The sequence below is a fragment of the Bos mutus genome, chromosome 7 (genome assembly GCF_027580195.1).
Source record: "Bos mutus isolate GX-2022 chromosome 7, NWIPB_WYAK_1.1, whole genome shotgun sequence".
Taxonomy (NCBI): domain Eukaryota; kingdom Metazoa; phylum Chordata; class Mammalia; order Artiodactyla; family Bovidae; genus Bos; species Bos mutus.
This window is the reverse complement of record NC_091623.1, coordinates 45,151,802-45,171,927: the sequence shown is the minus strand read 5'-3', so window position 1 is coordinate 45,171,927 and position 20,126 is coordinate 45,151,802. Positions and strand designations below refer to the sequence as shown.

Genomic DNA, 20,126 nt, shown 5'->3' with positions numbered 1-20,126 from the left:
TGGGTTCTAGAAGAAGAGGTATAGCTCCAGTTGGGCCTGTTCCCTGAAGCTGCAGATACCTGCCCCCCAAGCAGATGGACCCAATGAAGGGAGGTCAGAGCAGAGCCCTCTAATGTCAAGGATCCAGAACAGGGTCTTTTGTCTCCAGACCTAAGCTCAGTCCTACCCTCAAAGCAAAATGACTCACCATCCAGCACACTCCATACAATTATGGAGCAATCTTTCAAGCCTGCGTAGACATACTTGTCATCCTTGGAGAAGCAAGCACATTGGACTCCTATACAGTAAGAATTCTGTAGAAAAAGGCAATGTGATCTTTATTTCAGACTGAAAGACACCTTGGAATCCAGCCCCAAGGCACTTGTATAGGAAGCCAGACTTGTAAACACCTCTTGGGTGATGCATATGTGCTAAGTCGCTTCAGTCATCTCTGACTCTTTGTGACCCTATGGACTGTAGCCCACCAGGCTCCTCTGTCCCTGCAATTCTCCAGGCAAGAATATCTCCTCCAGTGGATCTTCCTGAACCAGTGATTGAACCTGCACCTCTTATGTCTCCTGAATCGGCAGGCAGGTTCTTTATCACTAGCACCACCTGGGAAGCTCCTTCTTGCGAGATGGATCAAGTTAAAACCTGGAGAGATGCTACGCATTGATATTCCTTGGCCCAAAATACATCTTCAAAGAGATTGGTTTGAGAGGATTAGTGACATTTTGCATTGGAGAACAGGAACTATAGGATTTAATTTCTTAAATGATCTTGGTCATACAAGTATTAGCTCCAATTGTATTTAATTAAAAACTATATGCTAAATGAAATTAGGAATCCTAGAACAGAAAAAAGGAACTCACTGAAAAACATATGATCCTGGACTTCCTTGTGACACAGTGGGTGGGAATCCACCTACCAATGCAGGGGATGCAGGTTCAATCTCGGGTCCGGGAAGATTCCACATGCCACGGAGCCCCTAAACCTGTGCGCCACAACTGCTGAGCCTGCATGCTGAACTACTGAAGCCCGTGTGCTTGGAGCCTGTGCTCTGCAACAAGAGAAGCCTCAGAAATGAGAAGCCTGGGCATCTGAACAGAGAGTAGCGCCATTCATTGCGAATAGAGAAAGCCCACGCAAAGCAATGAAGACCCAGTGCAGCCAAAAATAAATTTTTAAAAAGATACAAATAAAAAAAAAAAACCAACAACATATGATGCCAATACAGTTGAAAGCTAATCATATTGTTCCCATGTTACTTTCTTAGTTTTGACAAACATACTCTAGTTATGTAAGATGTTAATATCAGGGGAAGCTGGGTCAGGAGCAGGTAAATGGGAACCTTCAAACTATCTTCACAACTTAATCTGTAAATCTAAAATTATTCCAAATTTAAGTTTATTTTTTTAAAAAGAAAAAGCTAGGTGTATTTAACTGCTGTGGTGATATTTCCCAACTCAACAAGGCAAAAGATTACTTATATCTCAGCCTTATAGTGACTTCATCAAGATAAGTCAGGGGGGATGAAGGCATTTTGAGATAAAACTGCCTATATTCTGTTCTCTTAGTTACAAGATTGTCTCCCTTAGTTTATTAAGAATGCTTATATCTTGCAACCTCAGGTACTATCTTTGTTCCCCATCTGAGAAAACTGGAATATTAGCACAACCTTACAAGATTGTTGTGAGGAATAAATTATAGAATGGTATTTTAATATGTATATTTGGACTGCAAGCAGATCAAACCAGTCAATCCTAAAGGAAATCGACCCTGAATATTCATTAGAAGGACTGATCCTGAAGCTGAAGCTCCAGTACTTTAGCTGCCTGATGTGGAGACCCGACTCATGGAAAAGACCCCGATGGTGGGAAAAATTGAAGCCGAAGGAGAAGGAGATGGCAGAGGATGAGATGGTTAGATAGCATCACCAACTCAACGAACATGAATTTGAGCAAACTCTGGGAAATAGTGAAGAGGAGCCTGGCAGGCTGCAGTCCATGGGGTCATGAAGAGTCGGCAGTAGTGACTGAACAATTTTGCATAATATATATGAATATGTAAATATATGATATCACTCAATCATATTGATACAAAATTTATAACTTCTTAAGAGATGGATGTGAAAACTCTTGAACACTTTGTATGTAAAGGAGTCATCAGTTTCCCTCCTCAGAGCCTTCCCAGTTGCTGTTCCTTCTGCCTAAAATGCTATTCCACCAGACTTACCTGACTTTCTTAATAGCAGCCCTTGCCACGCTCTACCTCTTTTTCTTGCCCTATTTTTCTTCAAAGGTCTTGTTGCACCCCAAACATCATGTATATGCTGCTTTGTTTTAATTTCACAAACATTTAATGGTCAGGAGCTCTCCGAGGGACAGGTACCACCTCAGTGAACAAAACACATAAAAATCCTGCCCTCACAGAGCTCACAGTGTCTCCCCGACTAGAACGTGGCTCCAAGAGGTGGGACGCTGTCTGCTATGGTCAAGCACCTTCCTCGGCACTAGAAAGAACCCTGGCATGGGTCATACAGTCAAAACCTTTGGGTGAAAGAAAGGCCAGACAGGATCAGGGTGAGAAGAGTGAGGCAGGACTGTGCCAGTGCAGGATTTGATCCTGTCTTTATTTTCACTTTTTGACTGTGCTGTGTAACATGTGGGATCTTAGATCCCTGACCAGTATCGAACCCGGGCCCCCTGCATTGGAAGCTCGGAGTCTTAACCAGTGGACTGCCAGAAAAGTTCCCATCCTGTCTTTATTTTAAATGTTGCTATTTTGGGCTTCGCTGGTGGCTCATTGGTAAAGAGCCTGCCAATGCAGGAGACACAGCTTTGATCCCTGGTCCTGGAAGATCCCACATGCCATGGAGCAACTAAGCCTTTGCACCACAACTATTGAGCCTGTGCTCTAGAGCCCAGGAGCCACAACTACAGAAGCCTGTGTGCCCTAGAGCCCATGCTTTGCAACAAGAGAAGCCACCACAATGAGAAGCCTGAGCACTTCAGCTAGAGAGTAGCCCATACTCGCTGCAACCAGAGAAAAGCCCGTGCAGCAATGAAGCCCCAGCACAGCCAAAAATAAATACATAAATAAAACATTTGAAAATAAATAAGTGTTGATATTTTATTTTGTGTGTATTTTTTGCATTTATTTTTATTTTTTAAACATTGAACTAAACCATTATTTCTCTGGATGGCCAAGTTTTTTGGCATCCCCTAAAACTCTCTTCTGGAGGCGAGGACCTCTCTCACTTGACTCACACTAGTTCCGACCCTGGTTGGCTGCATGTGGTGTACCCTTAATAAATGATGCCCATCATCCATTTTCTAATGCCAGGACATGCACATGGTGTGGTAGGCTACCCACCGTGTAGCTCATCTCGAATTTCCACTTGCACACCTGCAGGTCCCAGAGACACAGTAGGGCTTCCTCGGCCCCGCTGACTGCCAGCTGCTCTTTGTGGCTGACCTCCACACAGGTGACTCGGCTCCCATGGGCCTCCAGAGGGAACACCTTGGAATTCACACACTCGTAAAGGAAGAGGTCACCATTGATCATGCCGTAGATGACACGACAGTCAGCCAGAATGGCCACACTGGCTATGGTGTCAGGCAGTTGGGTATAGAAGGTGTATATTGGCCCGTCGATGACTGGACAGGGGTCCCCTGGGCTGATGTCCAGCACCAGGACGGTGCTGTCATAGGCAATGGCCAGGTGCCCCTCGTCCTTACTAAGAGCCATGCAGTTGACGGCTTTCCGGGCTTCTGGAGGAGGGATACACATCACGTCTTGTCTGGAGTTCAGGGGGAACACCAGGACAATCCCCGAAACGAGGCCAGTGAAAAGGAGATTGGCCTGCTCGGCAACCTCCAGACACCTGACCTCGTTGGAGGTGTCCAGAGCATCTTGCTCCTCACCTGTCATAGAGAGAAGACCGCATCAAGAATGTATCACAGGGATACTGGTTCCCATTTTTTAAGGATTTAAAAAAATGCTTTTGTTACCCTTCAACTTAGCTATTGCCAGTCTTCCTGGTTTCACTCCTGCCCACCAATCATCCAAGCTTTAAAATATGACAATCACAACATCTCACTGCCCTGCCTCAGACCCTCTGAAGGTTTCCCAGAACCAATATACATGCCTTTCTCAGGTCTTTGGAACCTCTCATCCCAAATGTTTCCTTTTGCCACCCTCTGTAAAGGGTAGGAGAGTAAATATTTTTGCCCCGTATGCTCTCTGCTGTCACCACTTAACTCTGCTGGCACAGCCCTAAAGCGGCCACAAACAACATGGAAACAAGTGTGTGTCTGGATTTGGCCCTTGGGCTGTGGCTTACTGACTCCTATCACCTTGCCCACCACCCTGCTCTGTTTCTTCACATCCTACTCACCCCCATGACTAGCAGGCAAGCACCTCAAATTTTGCAACTTCATCTGCCTTGCTCACTGTTAACGCCCAGAGTTTGGCCCCAAGACTAGCACTAAACCAATGTCTGTCGAATCCAGACACGAACTTGAGAGTGAATTTCTTTTCTCATTTTATGATCAGCCAGGCAGAAGATTGAAGGCAGAAGCAGAAAAGGATGACAGAGGATGAGATGGTTGGATGGCGTCACCGATTCAATGGACATGACTTGGTGACTGAACAACAACAGGAATTTCTATACCTCCGTCTACCCAGTGGGGATTGGGCAGGTATTACTACTGACATGCTTAGATCCCCTTTACCAGTCAGTTCACCCAGATCTAAGACCTCATGGCTGTTGAGTGAAGGAAGCACCTCATTTAGCAATGCCTAGGGGCTGAGCCCACCACCTAGGATGGCCAGTGACTGCCTGATATGGGAGTAAAAAGGCTGGTCCCTTTGCTTCAAGATGGGACAACTGTGAAGTGCAATTCGTGTTCCTGGGCTCCTTGTGGAATCAAGCTGAGACCAGCTCCATGTTCAACACTGCTGCCACCCAGCCTGCTTCCTCACTCTCTCCTCCTGGGAGCTCTCCTCTGTACCCCACTTGTGCAAATATCCCCATCAGGAACCCTGCCTCCAGGGAAGCCTCAACTAAAACAGGAATTGACCATCAAATAGTCAATGACCATATGCTAGAAATTTATGAAATCGAGTCCTGTTTTCTATCAGCCACTTTTAACCTAACTGGGGTGTTACACACTGAATGTTTGGGTCCTACCCCCAAAGAGGTGTTGAAGTCCTAACCCCCTAATGTGATGGTGTTAGGAGGTGGGACCTTTGGAAGGTGATTAGGTCATGAGGGTGGAGTCCCCATTAATGGAATTAGTGCCCTTGTAAGAAGAGACTCTAGAGATTGCTTCTTTCTCTGCTCTCTGCCATTGGAGGACAGATTGAGAAGGTGGCCATCTGCAAACCAGGAAGTGGGCTCTCAACAGACATTGATCTGCCAGGGCCTTGATCTCAGACTTTCTAGCCTCCAGATCCATGAGAAATAAGTGTCTGTTCTTTAATCTTCTCCTCTTCCTGTCTATGGTGTTTTGTTATGACAACCCAAACAGACCAAGACAGGGGCTTCAGTTCTTACCCACACAAATGGCTGTGCTTAAGTCTTACAAACCTTCTGCCAAGTCCCAAATGCTGACTTTGTTTTTGTCCCCAGTTTGAGGGAAATAGACATAGCTGCCGTTGTGTGACACTGCTGTGAGGCCAGTGCGGTCCAAGAATGGGTTAGAGGCCCTCGGCTTCTGAGCACAGGTGAGATCCCAGACTTTAAAAGATGAGGACTGACGGGAAGCAGATGCCACCAAGGCCCCACCCCGGGCCAGCAGGCTCACAGGGGCCCCGACACCGTCCAAGATGTCCAGCAGAGTCCCCTGCGCTGACAGACTCCACACCTGAGGATGGAAGCAGAGCGGCAGAACTTCTCCTTATGCTGCTGCAGTTCAGGAGGAATATTCTTAAGCTCACTTGTCTGCCCAAGATAAACTTTCAGGCTGGAGGTCAAGGGCCCTCACATTTCCTCACCCCCTCAAACTTTCCTACATCTCATCAATCAGCTACCATGGCAGTTCTCAAAGTGTGTTCTGGGGAACCCCTGGAAGTTAGCCTCCAGGTGGTTCTGCAAAAGGGGAGTTTCAGGGAGTTCTACAAAAACACAATTATTTTTGCTGTTATTTAAGAGGTCATTTTACACATTCTTCCTCTCATAAATGAGCAATAGTCTTCGAGAAACTATGGAATATGTTATCAGAACAGATGGGAGAATGTAGAATCAAATATGAGAATCTGATTGTCTTCTATGAAGCCAGACAAGAAAGAGATTTGCCAAAGTATGAAATGATAACACTTTTCATGATTTGTGTGTGTGTTTCAGAAAATAATAACTGTTTTCACAAAATTATGCTATTATATTCATATGTCATGTTGAGGAATTAATGGAGAAGTATTTTTAGATTTTGGCATTTAAAAATTTAACATGGTAAGTATCAGTAGATACTAAATGCAATACAGGATCTGAAAAATGACACTTGTAGAAAAACTGGTGAAATAGGATCGAGGTCTGTAGATGAGTTTTGTCCCAAATGATATTGTCCCAATGTTAATATCTTGGTTTTGATAATGAGATCAATGTGATATAAGATGTTAACCCTGAGGATAGCTGGATGAAGAGTTGATATGTATAGTTTTATGTTTTACGGAAGAGTTGCAAAGAGACCCAGAGAGTACTCATATATGTGTGTGTCTGTGTGTATATAATCATATATATATGTATATATGTGTGTGTATAATCATATACATATATATGTACATATATATGTGTGTGTGTATATATATATGTCCAATCCTGCTCCTCTGAAAGTTATATATATACATATACACACACACACATATATATGGGGCTTCCCTGGTGGCTCAGGTGGTAAAGAATCTGCCTGAAATGTGGGAGATCCGGATTCAATCCCTGGGTCAGGAAGATCTCCTGGAGAAGGGAATGGCAACTCACTGCAGTATTCTTGCCTGGAAAATCCCACGGACAGAGGAGCCTGGTGGGCTACAGTCCGTGGGGTCACAAAGAGGTGGATGACTGAGTGACTAAGACACACATATATATATGAGATCTATCTGGGCTCTCTTCACAATTCTTCTGTAAGAACCTAAAACTATTTCAAAATAGATAATTTGTTAAAAAATATATGAATCATGTGGATATAATCCACATACATGAAAGCTCCTTGAAGGTTCTCAATAACCTTTAAAAATCTAAAGAGGTCCTAAGACCAGAATGTTGCTGCTACTGTATCACATGCTCTTCTCCCCAGCTTGGAGAACTTTGAGCTTAATAGGATTTTTTCCCCATCTCCCCAACCCTGCTCCTCTGAAAGTCAAACTCTTCCCAGTATTTTATGTTTAGCAGGAATGCTCTCTCTTTTGTTAAGTGCTTTAATAATTCCCCCTAGATCTGTCTCTGAGTCCCAGAAGACCACCCCCACCGTGTCATCCAATGACCTGCTCTGTTTTGCCTGCACTAGTCTTTGTGGGTTTCTGTATTTTGAAGCCAAATGATCCCTAAAGAACCATACTTTGGGACTTCCCTGGTAGTCTGGTGGCTAAGACTCCTTGCTCTCAATGCAGGGACCTGGAGATCTCATGTGTCACAGCTAAGAATTTGCATGTCACAACTACAAGATTCCACATACTGCAACTAACACCTGGAACAGCCAAATAAATAAATATTTTTGTTTAGAAAAAGAATCATACTTTCTCTTCCAGAGGTGAAGGTGAGGACGATGGGCCATGCATCTCTCCCTCACCTGAATGAGTGCATCCCGGGACCCGGTGACAATCAGATTGTTTTCAGGACCAAAAACGGCTGTCTCTACCACATCTTCATGTTCAAGGTCAGTGGCCAGGAATCGATGAAATCCCTGTGCATCTGCCAAAAATATCCTCACGGACCTTCCAAAACCTAGAACAGCAGACAAAGATTATACCTTTCACTCCTTGAGGAATTTGAGAGTAATTGAATTCAATCAATAACAATTTTTTTTGAGCACCTACTATACACAGGTAGAAAGGATACAGTGGTGAACAAGATAGACCAGGCCTCCTTCCTCATAGAGCCTACAGTTGGGGAAGGGTGAGCACACCAGTGATCAATAACCTCATAGAAAACAGTAAAGTTATTTATTATCACAAGGCTATGAGTTTTCAGAGAGCTGATTCTGCCTGTTTGGGTTGCTCATGGTCTCCCAGAACAAAGCTAGACACATGGTAAACATGTTTTGAAGATGGAAGGAGGGGTGGGAGGGCAGGAGGAAGGAAGGAAAATAAAATGATTACAGCTTGTGTTAAGGGCAATGAAGTCAGGGGCTGGATGCCATGAGAAAAATAGGACTCAGAGACGCACATAGCAGAGAAAGCAACGTGAAGATGGAGGCAGAGACTGGAGAGATGTGGCCATAAGCCAAGGAATCCCGGCAGAAGCTGGAAGAAGCAAAAAACAAACACGTGAAGAAAAAACAACAGCGTAAAAAAAAAAACAACCAAAAAAAACATACTTCTCAGAAGACTTTGGAGGGCGCCAGTCCCACCAATGCCTTGATTTTGGACTTCCTGACACTAGAACCATGAATAAAGATATTCTTATTGTTTTAAGCCACCATGCTTGTGCGGTAATTTATTGTAGGACATTTGCATTGCCTTTAGAGAGATGAAGAGGTGGCAAGCACTGGAAGGGTGGGAATAGCATGAGATGCCCGGAAGGAAGGAAAGGCCAGCTGTGTTTGAGAGAAGCATGGAAGCCAGTGTGGCTGGAGCAGAAGGAAGAGGAGGTGAAGGAGAGGAAGGAGGAGGTAGATTTAGCAAAACAGCAACAGGAACCTCCTTAGTGGTCCAGTGGTTAAGAACCTGCCTTTGAGTAGTACTGATGACCCTATTTTCAGGGCAGCAATGGAGAATCAGACATAGAGAACAGATTTACGGACACGAGGTTGCAGGGGTGGGGGGTGGGAGAGAGGAGAGGGCAGGACGATTGGAGAGATGAGCAGGGACACATATACACTGTCGTATGTAAAATAAATAGCCGGTGGGATAGCTGTGTGACTTGGGGAACTCAAACCGAGGCTCTGTGACAATCTGGAGGGTAGGCCCCCATTAAAATCATGTTGATTTCATGTTGGGTTTGGGGGTCTATTGCATTAAATAAGATGTATTAATAACACAAATGCCACTTATTTCTCTTTACCTTTTTAAATGGGGTCACGAGAACGTACACAATACAAATGTGGTTCACATTTGTAGTTTTCATTGCTGGACAGCGCTGGTCTAAAGTGTCTTGAACCCTGGAAATGGCTTTGTAAAAATCAGACTGAAGGATTTCCCTGGTAGTCCAGTGGCTAAGACGCCATGCTCCCTTTGCAGGGGCCTGGCTTCTGTGCCTGGTCAGGGAACTAGACCCCACAGGCTGCAGCTAACGATCCCACATGCGACAATGATCAAAGGTGCCGCCTGTGGCAACTAAGACCCAGTGCAGCCAAAAAAATAAACTGATTAGTTTTAAAAAATTGGACTGGGACTTCCCTGATTGTCCAGTGGTTGGGAATCTACCTTCCAATGCAGGGGACAAGGGTTCAATCCCTGGTTGGGAAACTAAGATCCCACATGACGCAGAGCAACTAAGCCCATGCTCAACTAGAGAGTCCATGACAGTAATAAAAGATCTCACACGATGGAAGGAGGATCCCACATGCTGCAACTAAGACCTGATACAGCCAAATAAAAAAATAAAAATGAATATTAAAAAAAAAATTAGACTGATCTAAGGTGACTCAGACGGTAAAGAATCTGCCCGCCATGTGGGAGATCCGGGTTCAGTCCAGGTTGGTAAGATCCCCTGGAGAAGGGAAGGGCTACCCACTCCAGCATTCTTGCTGGAGAATTCCATGGACAGAGGAGCCTGGCGGGCTGCAGTTCCTGGGTTGCAAAGAGTCAGACAGACTGAGCGGATACCCTTTCCCTTTCAAGGACAGTGAAAGCGATCTGTATGATGCTACAGTGATGGATATACATCATTACCCATTTGTCCAAACCCACGGAATACACAGCACCAAGAGTGAACCGTAATGTGAGCCACAGACTTTGAATGAGGATGCTGTGTCAGTGGGGTTTCATCAAACTTGGAGCTGCAACAAGCGTGCCGCTCTAGTGGGTGATGTTGAAAACGGGGGAGGCTAATGGGAGCAAGCAGGTACCTGGAATTCTCTGTGCCTTTTGCTCAGTTTGGCTGTGAGCCTAAAACTACTCTAAAATGTTTTTCTTTAAAAATAAAATCAGGATATGGAGCACCTGTTTGTCACCTCTACCAGGAAGCCTTCCCTGACTACTTCAGGCTAAGTCATAGGTTCCTGTACCCCCTGATTCTTGTCTGAACATGGCACCAACCAGCCTTTCCTGTGGCTACCTAATCACTCATATCTCCTGATATGAGGGGTTGTGTGGGCTGGGTGTACTCTCTCCTCTCACCCCATGCCTCTCTATCCCTGTAACTCAGGCAGGAATAACCACTCTCATTTCAGAGGTAATGGAACAGAAGTCCAGAATGTTTCAGAGATTTATCCAGAACAGGGGTTGATGAACTACAGCCCGTGGGCAAAAATTGGCTGGTCATCTATTTTTATATGTGAGCTAGTAGTTTTTAAGTTTTTTCCATCCTTGAAGAAACTAAATAGGATTACTATTTCATAACACATGACAATGGTATAAAATTCAAATTTCAGCATCATGAAAGTACTTTTTTAAACTTTTTGGCCACACTGCATAGCTATAGGATCTTAATTCCCTGACCAGGGATTGAACCCCTGTCCCCTACATTAGAAGTGTGGAGTCTTAACCACTGGACCTCCAGGGAAGTCTCTCAGCATCCATGCAAATGTTATTGGCACACAGCCACACTCACTTGAAATCTCATCCATGGTGGGCTTCGCATTACAAGGACAGGGTTGGATAGTTATGACAGAGACCAGCAGTGATGTTTACTATGAGGCCCTGTGCAGAAAGAGTTTGCCCACCCACGTCCCCATTTCCCCAGGCCCCTCTCCACTGCCAACCAAACCCAGAGTTGCTGCCTCATGGCTCCAAATGAGAGCTAAACGCTACCTGCAGCGAGAAGAGACTCGTCTTCAGAGACCACCAGGAACCCCACAGCTTCCGGAAGCTTTTCCAGCAGGCTGTCTCCTTCGGAGGAAACCTGTGCAGAATCAAGGATGCCCATCGAGCGTTTCCACCAGGTTAAGGGTTTAAGGTCAAGGGCTTGCGTGTGATGCAAGGCCCTGCCACTCACCAGCTCTATGATCCTAAGTAAATTCCTTCAGCCCCAGGCTGCCTCAGTTTCCTCATCTGTTAAGTGGGCGATGATCCCAGGACTGCCTCACGGGGCTATCATGGGGTGAGAAGTGCATGGGATGGAGCCTTCTGTCTCATAATCAACCCTCCCAAAGTGGTAGCTGTTATTATTATTACTGTTGATGTTATTGTTGTAACCAACTCAGGGACCCGGCGACTATCACAGCACTCTAGTTTTCTGCCCCAAGAAGAGCTCAGAGATCATAAATAAGATTGAAAGATAGATTGCAGCTGGAAGACGGCAGTACCGTTCTCCCCATTCCCAAGTTGCAGAGATGAACTGATTTTGTTCAGCTCTTAGAGGAAGGTTTGGGTTTATTTTTGGTTGTTTTTGCCTGAAGAGGGGCAGGAGGAAGTTAATTTCTGCAATGGCTGTTGATGAAATACAATTTTTATTTTAAGGCAGGACAAGAAGAAACTAAACATAAAATTCTCTCTGTGCGTTAGTTTGGGCCTTCTCCCTCCCTAAGGGGTAGTGTGCGTCTGCCTGACACAGTAGCCAGCTCTCCTCAAAGATGGGAGTGCCTGCTCAACCACAAAGATGAATTTTCCTTTCTTCTTCTTTTTCTTTTTACAATTTATGCTTTAATTTTGAGGGAAATGGAGATAGTAGTACGAGTAATTCTTTTCCATAGATATTTCACTGTGAAGGAGAGTCTTTTTAAGGTTCTCATTGGTTATCTATCTTATATATAATAGTGTATATATGTCAATCCCAGTCTCTCAATCAGTGTTATATTAGTCTCTGCTAACAAACGAAGTGCAACAAAGTGAATCAGCCATACGTATACATAGAGGGCTTCCCCGTGGCTCAGCAGTAAAGAATCTGCGTACAATGAAGGAGCCACAGGAGACACAGGTTTGATCACTGGGCTGGGAAGGTCCCCTGGAGGAGGGCATGGCAACCCACTCCAGTACTCTTGAAAGGAGAATCCCATGGACAGAGGAGCCTGGAGGGCTACAGTCCAAAGAGTCACACAGAGTCGGACACAACTAAAGCGACTTAGCACACACGCACACATATATCCCCTCTTTTTCAGATATCCTTCCCATCTCGGTCACCACAGAACGCTGAGCAGAGTTCCCTGTGTTACACAGTGGCTTCCTGCCAGTTATCTATTTTATACATGTGTGTGTGCTCAGTCGCTCAGCCATGTCCAACTCTGTAACTCTATGGACTGTGGCCCGCCAGGCTCCTCTGTCCCTGGGATCTCCCAGGCAAGAATACTGGAGTAGGGTGCCATTTCCTTCCCTAGGGGATCTTCCCAACCCAGGGATCAAACCCACATCTCCTGCGTCTCCTACATTGGCAGACGGGTTCTTTACTGCTAGCAACATCCTAGCAAGCCCCTCGAAAAGCAGAGTAGAACCTAAATAATATTTAACCTAGAAAGAAGATGCTTCCTTCGAGCCTCTAGTGGAGGGGTCTGAATCAATTTAATCTGTACTTCGAGTGGGCCTGGACTTGACTGCATCTTTAGTTTAAGCTGATCTTACCACTGTCTTCACATGTTTTGAAAGTAGAATCAAGACTTTCTCCCCAGCGGGGCTAGGATCTGAACACTAGTGAGATTCTAGAGACCCCTAGTTCTTACAACCCAGTCACCATCCTTCTAAATAGCAGAATTGATCTCTCTTCAGCCTGACCACCCGCTTTTTGGGGGTGCTGGGGATTGTCGTCCAGTCACGCCAACAGTTTTCTGCCCCGATATACATGTTTCTAGGAATCTAGTTTGAGTTCTGCCAGAAAAAGACACTGAGAATAGTATTTGAGTGCAACTAGTTTATTTGGAGGTCGATCCTAGGAAACACTGGTATAGTGTGGAGAATTGAGACAAGGAAGGAAAGGCAGCCAATCAGTGTGGCTCAAGAAGCAGTTACCAATGCAGGCAAATGTACGTGAGTCCTGCTGGGGATGCCCTGAGAGAGAGTAGAGCATGCATCAGAGTTACCCCCACTGAGGGATCAAGAGCTGGGTGGGGTTCTACCCACCACCTCTATTTCAGATTGGGAAGAGGCTGCTCCCAGGAGCAGCAATGCCGAGACCAAGTGTGCGGGTGCGGGGAGAGAGGGGCAGGAAAGAAAAAAGACTCAGCTAGGTGCAGGGTCACAGATGTGCAACTGTAATATGAGTGCCTGACATCAAGCCTTCTGACTGCTGAGGCATCCATTTCTAAAGACACCCATCTTGAATAAACAAGCTGGCAGCTGCTAGCAAAACCACTGGATAAGGAACCAGGCTGCCCACCATGAAGGTTCCTCTTTCAGAAAACTCTGGTAACCTAGATAACTGACCACGTGGGTGACCCTGCCTTCCCCTTCCTACATCCTAACTCCTCCCCATGTGTTTTAAATTTTCCAGTAAAGATTGGATCCACAAAAGGCTTGGCACCCTACCCTCAAATCTGTGTGGTCCTCGGGCATGCTATCTACCTTCCTCAAAGTTCTCTGATGGGTTTTAGCTGAAGTGCATCCCATGATCATTAAAAAAAAAAAAAAAAAAAAGAGCCACAAGAGCCGGCCCAGTCATAAATAGGGGCTCCGTGGGAGAAACGTGTTAGAGCCCCCTATGAGTGATGTGTGCCCAGGAAAGCACCATAGGCATTCCTAACCGAGGGCATTACCATCAGTAGCCAGGGGACCGACAGAATAGCCTTCTGAATCGAGGGGATTGGCATGGGGCATCAAAGATGAGTTACACAGGGAGAAACCTGAACTCAACTAACATTATGTTCAGTTTACTCCACTGTTATCCCAGTGCTCCCACCCTACCCTGGCTGACTGGAAGCCTGGAGAGGTGCCCGTCTGTGCATCCCTTTCAGCGCCCTGCATGTAGGCTCCCTGTTTGCCCCCGTTTTACAGATGAGGAAACTGAAGCTCAGCAAAGGGCTGAGTAGCCCAAGAATACAACTAGGTAGAGGTGGAACTGGGATTTTCCTTTTTTTTGGTTTGTCTTTGTTTGTTTGCTTATTGAAACATAGTTGATTGACAACATTGTGTTAATTTCTGGTTTATGACAAAGCGATTCAGTATATATATTCTTTTCCATTATAGTTTATTACAGGTTATTGAATATAGTTCCCTATGCTGTACAGCAGGGCCTTGTTATTTATCTATTTTATATATAGTAGCTTGGATCTGTTCATTTCAAACTCTTAATTTATCCCTACCCCCCATCCTCTTTCCCCTTTGGTTACCAAAAGTTTGTTATCTGTCTGTGAGTTTGTTTCTGTTTTTTAAATAAGTTCATTTGTAGATTCCACATATAAGTGATATCATATGGTATTTGTCTTCCTCTTTTTGGCTTACTTCACTTAGTGAGATACTCTCTAGATCCATCCATGTTGCTGCAAATGGCATTATTCCGTTCTTTTTTATGGCTGAATAGTGTTTCCTTATGTATATGTACCACATCTTCTTTATCCATTTATCTGTCTGAAGGATATTTAGGTGGCTTCCATGTCTTGACCATTGTAAATAGTGCTGCAATGAATATTGGGGTTCATGGATCCTTTTGAATTGGAGTTTTCTCTGGATTTATGCCCAGGACTGGGATTGCTGGATCACAGGGCAACTCTAGTTTTGGTTTTTTAAGGAACCTCCGTACTGTTTTGCATAGTGGCTGCACCAACTTACATTCAGGACTGGGGTTTTCAAATTCAGTGAGTCTGACCCTAGAGTTCATGTTCCTTGCTAGGCTGCAGGATATTAGTGAAAATAATCAGTGATTGAAGGAGTAATGGGAAGCAACCAAGAGACCTGATGAAAGGACTGGGATTATCTTCCATGATCATGGTTGGTGCCTTGATTGCTCAGGGAGGCTACGAGGCATGAGGTCCAGAAATCTGGAGTTTGGGGGTGATTCTTTTTTTAAACCTTTTATTTTGCATTGGAGTATAGCCAATACACTATACTGATGCTGAAGTTGAAGCTTCAGTATTTTGGTCACCTGATACGGACAGCTGACCCATTGGAAAAGTCCCTGATGCTGGAAAAGATTGAGGGGAGAAGGAGAAGGCATCAGAGGATGAGATGGTAGTACAGCATCACCAGTGCAATGGACAGGAACTTGGGCAAACTTCGGGAGATGGTAAGGGACAGGGAGGCCTGCTGTGCTGCAGTCAATGCGGTAGCAGAGTCAGGTACAACTGGTCGACTGAACAACAACAACAACATAGCCAATTAACAATGTTGTGATAGTTTCAGGCGGACGGCAAAGGGACTCAGCCATACGTATACATGTATCCATTCTCCCAGAGACCTCCCTCCCATCCAGGCTGCTGTACAACACTGAGCGGAATTCCCTGTGCTATAAAGTAGGTCCTTGTTGGTTATGGGACGATTCTTTAGTGGCCATATTTCTCCCTTCCTGAAACTCTCACCTCCTCAATAGGACATGCAAAACCCTCTGTGATCTATTTCCATTCCACTTCTCTTTTCTCCACAACACCAAGCATGTTCCTACTGCCTCACCACGCAACCCCCTATTCCCTCCATCTTTGCTTATTCATCTTAGTAATCCTTTCTTCTTCTGAGGCTGTCTCCCTGGAGAGGAACCTTCCAAGACTGCCTCTATCAGAAGCATTTGTTCCTTCACCCAAGCAAGAACATGCTATTTCTACCTCTACTGAAAACAGACTCTGTTCCTCTTAGTATGACTGTGAGTCATTGGAGAGCCTGGCTCCCTCCCTAGACTGAATTCCTCCCTAGACTGACGATGTGGTTAGACTCTAATGCATGGCGTGGTGCCCTTGCTCCTCCACCTGCAACTCCGATATAACGCAATCTTGGTGCCCCATCCATGTCCCCTCAATGCACTCCTCTATCCCTGAAGGGTGCGCACTGCACACCTGCAACTCGGTGCTGGGAGGTTGTTTTTCTGACCTCATTCCCTCATACACTTGGCCCCTGTGTTAATGCTCCTTGGAGCAGCCCTCACCTAACCACTGATGGAGCTGGTGGATAGAAACCCAAGTCCTATCCCCTTATCAGGGACAGTTCTGATACATGTTCTATACTTTCTCCCAGAGCATCCGCAGAAAGACTGAGCATCAACAGTTGCGCATTGGCCAGCCCCCAGAAGACACCAAGAGATGTTTCCTGGACTGTGCTGAATTGCAAACCCCTAGAATGAAGAAGCCTAGTGTCATTCATTAAAAGATCAAAGGTGATGGAATAATGCCATCTGCAGCACATGGGTGGATCTATACGACATCCTTTATATGTGGAATCTAAAAAGAAATGATACAAATGAACTTATTTACAAAACAGAAGCAGACTGACAGATTTAGAAAAGGAATTTATGATGGGGGGAGAATATAGGGAAGTGATAGTTAGGGAATTTGGGAATGACATGTACACTCTGCTATATTTAAATGGATAACCAACAAGGACCTACTGTATAGCCCAGGGAACTCTGCTCAATGTTATGTGGCAGCCTGGATGGAAGGGGATTTGGAGGAGAATGGATACACATATATGTATGACAGAGTCCCTTTGCTGTCCACCTGAAACTATCACAACATTGTTAATCAGGTATACTCTTAATATGAAATAGAAGGTTAAAAAAAAAACAGATCAAAGGTGAGATGGTTTCTCCCAACTTCTAGGACATCTAAGCACTTTGGAGCTGAATTAATGTTGACTCAGTCAACATTAGTTGCTTACCAAAGAGATGGAGCCCATGCTGGACCCAGTAACCATCATTCCTCGTTTCTGGACTGAGACCCCACAGGCAAGTGTATCTTCTTTGATGCTGGACAAACGTTGCCTCCTGTGCAGTGTTCCCGTGGCTGAGCTCCACAGACTGATCACGCCACCCTGGGACACAGTCAGCAGTGTGGCCTGGGAAGCCAGCACTGCCATGCATACCCAGGGGTCAGAGGCATCCCCCAGGATACGGAAAATCAGCTCTGCAGTTTCCAGGTTCCAAGCACTGATCTAACAGAATGATGAAAAGACAGAGCCATGTCAGAGGGAGACCTAGATCGCAAGTTTGCCAGAGTCAAATGCAAGACCTGTTCTTTTTTCTTTTTGGTCATTGCAATTGAAGTCTTTTTATCTTTATACAAATTTTAATGGTTCCTTTCCCTTTATTGGTTTTTGTTCAGTCGCTCAGACGTGTCCGACTCTTTGCAACCCCGTGGACTGCAGCACGCCAGGCTTCCCTGTCCTTCACAATCTCCCGGAGTTCACTCAAACTCATGTCCATTGAACTGGTGATGCCATCCATTTATAGTTACTACAAAATATTGACAATATTAAAACCTGCTCTTTTTTAGAGTTTATGCATTTTATTGTCAACGCTCCATCAGTTTAAAGAAAAAGGAGGGAAGGACTTCCCTGGCGGTACAGTGGGTAAGAATCCACCTGCCAATGCAGGCACATGGGTTCTATCCCACTAAACCCATGTGCCACAGCTACTGAGCCCATATGTTTAAATAACTCAAGCCCGTGCGCCTAGAGCCAGAGCTCTGCTACAAGAGAAGCCACTGCTATGAGAAGCCCGTGAACCGCAACCAAGAGTAGCCCCTGCTCACCACAACTAGAGGAAGCCTGAGCACATCGACGAAGACCTGGTGTAACCAAAAACAAGTAAATCAATTGAAAAAGAAGTAACCGGCAACGTTTTTAAAAATTTGATTAAAAAGCAAAAAGGAGTGGGGAAGTGGAAGGGATCCTGGAATGGATTCTGGAATGGCAAAAGAACATGTGTGGAAAAACTGATAAAATCCAAATGAAGTGTGGAGTTGAATTGATGGTAATTGTCCATATTAATGTTTATTTTTGATAAATGTACACTGGTTATGTAAGACAGCATTGGAGAAAGCTGGAACAAGTCCATACAGGAACCCTCTCTACTATCTCTGGAGTTTTTCTACAAATCTAAAACTGCTGGGAGTTCCCTGGTGGCCCAGCAGTTAAGAATCCACCTTTCAATGCAGGGGACACAAGTTTGATCCCTGGTCAGGGAACTAAGATCCCACATGCCATGGGCAACACACTCTGGAACCCGGGCACCACAGCTAAAGAGAAGCCCACAAGCCACAACAAAAGATCCTGCAAGCTGCAACTAAGACCCAACACAACCAAAAATAAATGAATATATATATTTTTAGGAAAAAAAGGGTATTATTTCTCAAATCATTTTTAAAAAATAAATAAATAAAATTGCTCTAAAATACAGCTTTAAAAAAATAGAAAAACAGCCGTGCCATATGCATATATGTTCATTCCAAGTAATTACTGATGTATAATTAGAGAAGTTTCATCCTTAACCTTATCCCCAAAAGTATCTTTTCATCAAAAGTAATCATTTAAATAATTCTATTAATTCTACTTGTGGGGTTTACACTAAAGGACTCGGAAAAGATACACAGAAAGATATATACATGTGTATATATGTATAAGGAAAGTTACCTCAGCTATTTGAACATGCAAAGAACTGGAAGCAACCTGTATGTCCAGTATTAAGGGATTAGTTAAATAAGCTGCAGCAGAGCCATGCAACGGAATCTTATGAAATCACTAAACATGCTGATTTTGAAGAATTTTTAAGGTTGTGGGCAAAGATCCTTTTATAAAGCTGTACATATGGTTTTATCCCCCTTTTGTTTCATACACACATATATACACACACGCACACCGTAAAAAGCAAAATTATGATAATGGTTAGGTTAGCAGTTATTTATTATATACTATTCCTTTACTATATTTTCCCAACTTTTGCTGATAACATAGCTGATTTCTAGAATCAGTTTTGAAAACAACCCACATCTCTGTAATAGTTAGGCCTACACTGTCCAATAAAAATACGATGTAAGCCACACATGATGTTAAATTTTTTATAAGCCACATTTAAAAAGGTAAAAAGAAACAAGAGGTATCAATTTCAATGATATACCTTTTTAACCCAATATATTCAAATGTTGTCATTTCAACATATAATCAATACAAAATTATTATTGAAATATTTTACATTATATTTTATGATACTGAGTCTTTGAAATCCAGTGTGTTTTATGCTTACTGTGCCTGTATGCTCAGACGCTCAGTCACGTCTGACTCTGCAACCCCATGGACTGAAGCCCACCAGGCTTCTCTGTCCATGGCATTCTCTCAGCAAGAATACTGGAATGGGATGTCATTTCCTCCCCCAGGGTATCTTCCTGATGTAGGGATTTCACCTCCATCTCCTACCCCTCTCGCGTTGGCAAGGGGATTCTTTACCACTAGCGCCACCTGGGGTGCCCTTTGTATACAGTTCAGTTCAGTCGCTCAGTCGTGTCCGACTCTTTGTGGCCCCATGGACTGCAGCACTCCATGCCTCCCTGTCCATCGCCAACTCCCAGAGTTCACTCAAACTCATGTCCATTGAGTTGCTGATGCCATCCAACCATCTCATCCTCTGTCGTCCCCTTCTCCTCCTGCCCTCAATCTCTCCCAGCATCAGGGTCTTTTCCAAGGAGTCAGCTCTTCACAGCAGGTGGCCAAAGTATTGGAGTTTCAGCTTCAACATCAGTCCTTCCAAAGAACACCCAGGACTAATGTCCTTTAGGATGCACTGGTTGGATCTCCTTGCAGTCCAAGGGACTCTTAAGAGTCTTCTCCAACACCACAGTTCAAAAGCATCAATTCTTTGGCACTCAGCTTTCTTTATAGTCCAACTCTCACATCCATACATGACTACTGGAAAAATCATAGCCTTGACTAGACGGACCTTTGTTTGCCAAGTGATGTCTCTGCTTTTTAATATGCTATCTAGGTTGATC

At 44.5% G+C, this 20,126-nt stretch overlaps 1 protein-coding gene across 1 annotated transcript in view; it reads right to left on the bottom strand.

The window, feature by feature from the left end:
* The window catches only part of NWD1 (NACHT and WD repeat domain containing 1), an 82,317-nt gene that overhangs the window by 3,551 nt on the left and 58,640 nt on the right, over positions 1-20,126 (bottom strand). Inside the window, 6 exon segments of the mRNA XM_070374790.1 lie at positions 188-293; positions 3,355-3,905; positions 5,573-5,849; positions 7,767-7,921; positions 11,110-11,200; positions 17,023-17,295. Coding sequence (XP_070230891.1) covers positions 188-293; positions 3,355-3,905; positions 5,573-5,849; positions 7,767-7,921; positions 11,110-11,200; positions 17,023-17,295 — 1,453 coding nt within the window.